The following is a 7,356-nucleotide window of genomic DNA, read 5'->3' as shown; positions in this document are numbered from 1 at the left end:
ATGTGTTTAGTCAGGATTCAGACTAGAGCATATCAACCAGTAAAATGTTTCTGGAGTACAATCCTGCAATTATCCAATTTAAAACTTTTCATTTCTTTGAGCCAGCAATTAATTTCAGGGATTCAGTAGAAATTTATTTTTTTTTTGAGAACATGTACAAGAATAATTATGGCATCAATTTTGACAATTTTAAGGAAGTAACAAATTTGTTACGTAAATGTACTTCTCTTCCATCTCTATATGCACTTTTGGATAGCATTCCTTCCTAGTGACTCTGACCAGTGTTTCCAATAGGACAAATAACAAACAGGATAGAACTAGACTTGCTCGGTGAGGTATAGTCTGTCTATCTCCTGGAGCTCTTCTAACACATTAGAATAGAGCCCAGGCTAGCCTGTTGCAGCATGAGAGCCTGTGAAAGACCCCATCAATTCCATCGGAGGCTTAGAGGTGTTTAAAAAAAAAAAAAAGCCATCCCATTCATACAGGCTCTGTCCAGACAGCCCTACCAGACAATCCAACCCTAGGCCCACACAAAAGAATTAGCAAATGTTTGTCTTTAGACATTAACTTTTAGGAAAGTAATTTTGTAATGCAAAAGTAACTAATACCAATATGAATGTGCCTCAGTAGGTGATTCGTTAAATAAATCCTAAATGAACATGCAGACAGACATAAAAAGAATGAAGGACACTGTCAGTTTGGTGCAGCCACTATGGAAAACAGCATGGAGTTTCCTCAAAAAATTAAAAATAAAACCACTGTATGATTCAATAATTCTGCTTGAATGTACCCAAAGGAAATGAAATCACTATCTCAAAAAGACAGTTGTTTTTCCATGCTCATTGCAGCATTATTTACAATAGCCATGGCATCAAAACTGTGTCCTATACAAATGAATGGGGCTTGATCCCATAACCCATGAGATCATGACCTGAGCCAAAACCAAGAGTCAGATGCTTAACTGACAGCCATCTGGGTCCCCAGAAGTCTGACTTTTCTTTACAATATTTTCTTTTTCCTAACTTATTTTAAGAATATAGTATATAACACATATACAAACTATGCATTAATGGACTGTTCATGTTATCGGTAAGGCTTCCAGTCAACAGCAGGCTATTAGTAGTTACCTTAAGTGCACTGAATGCCAAGTGCTGGAGAGCATATAGAACAGTATTTCGTACACCGCTGGTGAGAATATAAAAGAGCACAGCCACACTGGGAGAGAGTAGTTTCTTACAAGGCTAAACACAACTTACCATACATCCCAACAATCATACACCTGGATTTATTGTAGCGAAACGAAAATTTATGCTCACACAAAACCGTGTATGCGGATTTCACACCATCTTTACAACAGCTGAAACCAGGAGATCTCTTCCAAGAATGAAGTGATAAACAAACTGGTCATCTAGTATGTTTATTACTCACCAATAAAAATAAAACAACCATCCATTAACTCACGTAAGTCTTCAGAGCAATTTGCCAAATGACAAAAACATGAAAAGTTTACATATGTTCTACTAATAAAAAATTACAAATTTGTATATAGTCAATGTAATAACTTTTATGGAAAAATATAAAATTATGTCAATAAATATAACATATATAAAATATTTTAAATCCAGTTGAAAAATGATTTTTGTAACAAAATTATACAACTATATTGATGGAAAACAGAAGTGGTTGTGAGAGGTAGGTTTGGATAAAGGGTATGAGCATAAAAAGGTTCAATGAGGGAATCTGTGTTGATTACAGTTTTATATGATGGTTGTGGTAGTAGTTACATGAATCTGTATATGTAATAAAACTTCTTAGAATTACAACATAAAAAAAAAACCATGAAAATCTAATGAAATCCAAACAAGGTTAAGGGCTTAGCTAACAGTATACTACCAAGTCATTTTCTGGATTCAATAACAAGACGTGGCTTACATAAATGTTTTTACTGGCAGACGTGAGGTAAAGGATACTAGGGAACTCTCTGGACTATTTTGCAATTTCTTATAAGTTAAAATGATTTCAAATTAAACATTTTACAAAAATAACTCGGAAGGTGGTTTTATAAAATATTTGGTCATATTTATAAACTCAGTTAAGCAAGTACAAATACTTGTTATTTTATAAATGTAAAACATTATTTCCTTCTAAACTACTTCAGTATGCTAAATTTACAATTAAGTTTAGAGCCCAAGAAAGGTAAAAACAAATCATATACTACAGGGTAGTCCTAGAATACTCCATAGGACACCCTGCATTGTATATAACAATAAATATTCATCAGTAATGAGGAAAGCAGATGACTTTGAAACTATGAAATTACTGACAAGGCCACCAAAAAAGGGTTTCAAAGTATCATCTGAAAATATACATCAGGTGAATTATCTGATATATAATGAGGTCAGCCTTAACATTTAAAACATTAAAAACATTTAAAAGCACTCCAACATTTACCACTTTCACAGGACGTCATTCCTTCATGAGTTCTGGTGTTTGACAGGAGGTGCTCCACATTGAGCATGTTCATGAAGTTTTCATTTCTATACGATTTCCTAAAAAACGAGGCCAACTGTGTCACTGATATCCTGCCAAATATATATTGTCCTCCAGTGTGGACTCTGACCCTTACTGAGGTCTTCTTTCTGGGTGAAAGCTTTCCCATGATCATCATACATTTTTTTTTAATTGTATTTCTATGAACAATAAGCTCACTGATGCTTTATGATGATCCCTGATAATAAAGTCTACCTTCCCCCTGAAGGCCCTCCTAGTCTCTGCCTTCACAGAATTTGTCTCAGTGTACGCTTTTCAGAATACAATGAAGCTAGAAAGTTTTGCCCAAGGTATCTCCACATTGAATGTATCAAGAGTTTTCTCAACATGTTTTCACTGACAGAAAATATGCGGTAAAGGTCACTGAAGGCACTACAACACATGCACCATAGCCACCAGATTTACCTCCTGGACAAGTTCTTTAATCTCCTCAGGGCACATGTCCAAAAACTGGCAGTACCATGATTACATTCCAATCTGCTGGAAACACTGATGTTTAATGAAGTCTTGGTTGCCAAAGAAGGCATTTTCATAGTCATCACATTCATAGGGCTTCAGGAGTTCACTCATAAGTAAGGAGCTGTGATTCTGTGTTAAAAGGATTTCCAACTTGACTGAATCTACCCATTTCTCTCGTGTGCATTTTCTTATGTTTAACAAGGTTTGACAAGTGGGAGAAGGCCTTCTCACAATCGCTGCATCCATAGGGTCTCTCTCCTGTATGAGTTCTTTGATGGACGTTAAGGACCGACTTTGTGGTGAAGGCTTTTCCACATTCACGGCACTCATAGGGCTTCTCTCCCGTGTGAATTCTCTGATGGGTAATGAGACCGTATTTGTGAGAATAGGATTTTCCACACTCAGCACACACAAAGGGAGTCTTTCCGGTATGACACCGCTCATGTTGTATGAGGCATATCTTCTGGCTGAAGGCTTTACCACACTCACTGCATTCATAGGGTTTCTCTCCGGTGTGAGTCCGCTGATGTATAACGAGGGTGCGCTTTGTGGTGAAGCCTTTACCACATTCGTTGCATAAGTAAGATTTCTCTCCGGTGTGAGTCCGCTGATGTATAACGAGGGTGCGCTTTGTGGTGAAGCCTTTTCCACATTCACCGCACGTGTAAGATTTTTCCCCAGTATGAGATCGCTGATGTACGATGAGATTACTCTTCACTGTGAAGCCTTTTCCACATTCACTGCACATATAGGGCTTCTCTCCAGTATGCGTTCGCTGATGAACAACAAGATAGCGCTTCATGGTGAAGCCTTTTCCACATTCAGTACAGATATAGGGTTTCTCCCCCGTATGAGTCCGCTGATGCACAACGAGATTGCTCTTCACCGTGAAGCCTTTTCCACATTCGCTGCACACATAAGGTTTCTCTCCGCTATGAGTTCGCTGATGTGCAATCAGATAGCGCTTCATGGTGAAGCCTTTTCCACACTCACTGCATGTGTAGGATTTCTCTGCCGTTTGGGTTTGCTGAGGCAAAGTGAGACCACTCTTCCCATTAGAGCCTTTCCCGTATTCACTGATTATATAGACTTTGTCTTGTGTATGAGTTTTCGGATGTTTGGCAAACATGACATTTCTGAAGACGGGTTTTCCACATGGATCACACCCATTGGGTTTCTCTCCTCTACGACTGCTTTCATGGTAAATGAGCCGAGACGTCCTGATGCAGGTTTTCTCACCTTCGATGCATGCGTAGGGTTTCTCTATTCTGTGGGTCCTCTGATGCTTAAAGTCTTGGAATTCAGTGCTGCTATGTTTTGTGCTTTCAGGGAATTCAATTCCAGAATACAAATGTTCATGATTACCGTGCAGAAAAGATTTCTCTTCTCCATTAAACTCAACAGCCTTCCTTATTTCACATCTCTTCTCGTTAACAAAACTCAAACTCGAGTTCAAAGCTTTTCTACATAAGTCAAACACGTGATTTTGCGTTATGGCAAAATGTATTCTGCTCAGATGAACAGTATGTCTAAATGCACTCTGCTCCCCGTACTGCCTTGCGCTCTTCGGAAACCTCTGGTCTTGAGAGAGCTCTTGCAGGTGACTATCAAACCCTCCGAATCCTAGGAAAACAAGACAGTGACAAATTCTCACGAGGACAGTATGGAATAAAAGTGTTTTAAAGATGTTGTGGTGGGGGTGGCTCTTTATTGTTGACAACTTTAAAAGAAAACTGTAAAGATTAAGATGAAATACATATCAGATCCAAGAAGAGATAAGGAGCATATTTAGAGCTAAATGCCCACAAAAGATAAAGAGTTCTCATGGGGAAAGGAGTATGTGGAGGAGCTGATTAGGTACCCTCAAACACCTGTGCCACCTCGTCTTGAAGACTAGAAGATAACTTCACCACTCCCCTTCACGGTACTCACTCACCCACATGGGTTCTATCCTGGATTTCATCCTCTGTTATCGGTGGTTCACCTCTGGTTTCCAGCTTGGACAATGCATCTGGTTTGGCAGCCTGACCCCCTGTTCATGAGAAATGACAAAAGACTTAGATGCAGTGACTTGGGGTAAAGTAGGTTGAGATGGGAAAACATGACATTTTAGAGACAAAACAATTTCTCATATGCAAAGTAAAAGCTCTCTTTCAGGATAGAAAAGATTATACTCCTCTGTTTAGGGTCAAGAGAGGGGACTCTTCTAAAGACCATAATGATTGCAAAGCTGTCTTCGAGTGACAGAGGAAAAGCCAGTGACTGAGCACATCCAGATGACACAGAAAGCTGTCCTCACCCACTGACACCAGGTTGCTGTAGTTCTCCAGCATCACGTCCCGGTACAGGTCCTTCTGAGCGGGGCCCAGGAGCTGCCACTCCTCCCAGGTGAAGTCCACGGCCACATCCTCCAGTGTCAGTGATTCCTGTAATAACACACTCCTGTTTAATATGATGTGAATTACTTTTGTTAACATGGAAGAAGCATGAGGGAGGCTATTCTAATCACCATATAGCCTCAGCTATATATAGTTTTTTTCTTTTTAGGGCACCTGGATGGCTCAGTGGGTTAAGCTGCTGCCTTCGGCTCAGGTCATGATCTCAGGGTCCTGGGATGGAATCCCGCATCGGGCTCTCTGCTCAGCAGGGAGCCTGCTTCCCCCTCTCTCCCTACTTGTGATCTGTGATCTCTCTCTGTCAAATAAATAAATAAAATCTTAAAAAAAAAAAAGGAAGAAATTTCATGAGACCTAAGTGGCATAAACTCCTGAATCCCCCAAGAAACTGGCCTGCCTTCCCCACAGAGTCGGTGCACATCATGCAGCTTTTCGTGTCTCTCTGGTTATGATGTCTCTTAGAGATATCAGACTCAAAGTGACAGCTACCGTAACCCACAGGATGCACCACAGTCACACCCGTGTTCTAACAGTAGTCCTTCAGAATGACCCCTGTGAGTAATATATTCCTGATTTCACTTTGCCCTGCTTTTGAATTTAGAGTCTAAGTTAATTTCTCCCCAGAATCCAATTATCCCAATTTATACTAAAAGGCTGAACTGATTTTTCTCAGGTCACCAGAAACCTGTGAAAAACATAGGAAAATGTAACAAACAAAAATCACCTGGGCCTTCGTCATTTTCTTCTGTGCTCACAGAACAGTAACGTGGATTCTTTTGTCTTCCATCTCTCCTGCATCTGCCACAAAGTTCTTAGAGTCAGAAAGCTCGGTGACTGCTTGAAGTTGTCCCTAGGAGCAATGATATCCAAGTCCAAGCACCTCTTCTTTCTTCCTTCATTCCTTCACTTGATCACTCTTGCTCTTGGGGACCTGGGACCTGTGGCTGAAGAGCAAACTGACTTTGAGTGTCCATTTCCTCTGGGCCTACGTGTGATCACTGCTGCTACACACTTACCTTAGAGGACCTCGATATTTCCAACGGTGCCTCTACTTGGTGCCCCCAAGGCTTTCACACTCTAGGGCAGTAAAGCAGGGTCCTAAATGAATGAGAGGTGCACCTCTCCTCTGTGAAGTAGAAGCCGCATGGCTATTAAAGGGGAGGTGGGAAAGCAAAAGTAATAAAGCACGATGCCTCAGAGGCGGGTGGATTATCAATAACAACCACTTAGAACATATGGAAGGTTCCGAAGATCTGGACATTGTGTCTTTAAAAAGCATGCGTGCTGGGACACCTGGGTGGCTCAGTTGGTTAAGCGGCTGCCTTCGGCTCGGGTCATAATCCCAGGATCCTGGGATCGAGTCCCACATCGGGCTCCTTGTTCAGCAGGGAGCCTGCTTCTCCCTCTGCCTCTGCCTGCCTCTCTGTCTGCCTGTGCTCACTCTCTCTGACAAATAATAAATAAAATCTTTAACAAAAAAAAAAGCATGCGCTCTCATGCCCTGCTTTGAAAGTCTTTATATGCCTCATGGGTACACACACTTCAGTGTGAAGACCGGTGTACCAAGCAAATCACAGACTGTCTTATCCCACTTTGGGCACTAAATGATTAACCTTGCCCAACAGAGGCTTGGCTTTTGCCCTTAGTTTCTAGGAGGAAACTTCTAAGTCCTCAGGATATCCTGCATGATAAGAGTGTCTCTGCTCACCTGGGAGGCTTGGGCCATGCAGGGCAGTCTATTCTAATAAAATGATTTATGGGGAAGGGCCTTGGACCATGTGGTATCAGCGGGGCCTCTGGAGGGGCTGGAGGAGACTAAGGTCAGCCACACAAGCAGTCAGTCATAAGTGCTCATTAACGTCAATAAAAACTCTGATGCCAAGGCTTGTATGAGTTTTCTCTGGTGGGCAATAATGATAGAAAAGGTAAACAAATGAGGAAGCTATAA

General features: G+C 41.0%; 1 protein-coding gene across 1 annotated transcript; it reads right to left on the bottom strand.

The window, feature by feature from the left end:
* Positions 1-1,411: 1,411 nt before the first annotated feature.
* ZNF614 (zinc finger protein 614) lies at positions 1,412-6,352 on the bottom strand. The gene is made up of 4 exons (XM_080828788.1): positions 6,133-6,352; positions 5,312-5,438; positions 4,949-5,044; positions 1,412-4,635 (listed from the first exon to the last, which is right to left on the bottom strand). The coding sequence occupies exons 1-4, from the start codon at positions 6,145-6,147 to the stop codon at positions 3,116-3,118; spliced, it is 1,758 nt and encodes a 585-aa protein (XP_080684914.1). The 5' UTR covers positions 6,148-6,352; the 3' UTR covers positions 1,412-3,115.
* Positions 6,353-7,356: the final 1,004 nt, after the last annotated feature.

Source organism: Martes martes (genome assembly GCF_963455335.1).
Source record: "Martes martes genome assembly, chromosome: 17".
Taxonomy (NCBI): Eukaryota; Metazoa; Chordata; class Mammalia; order Carnivora; family Mustelidae; genus Martes; species Martes martes.
This window is presented reverse-complemented; position numbering and strand designations above follow the sequence as displayed.

What these genes read in the sequence shown, in the direction of transcription:
- ZNF614 (XM_080828788.1), bottom strand. An exon ending in CAGCAACCTGGTGTCAGTGG is followed by an intron (nt 5,045 to 5,311) that starts GTGAGGACAGCT and finishes TCTCATGAACAG; the next exon opens with GGGGTCAGGCTGCCAAACCA. An exon ending in CCAGGATAGAACCCATGTGG is followed by an intron (nt 4,636 to 4,948) that starts GTGAGTGAGTAC and finishes TTGTTTTCCTAG; the next exon opens with GATTCGGAGGGTTTGATAGT.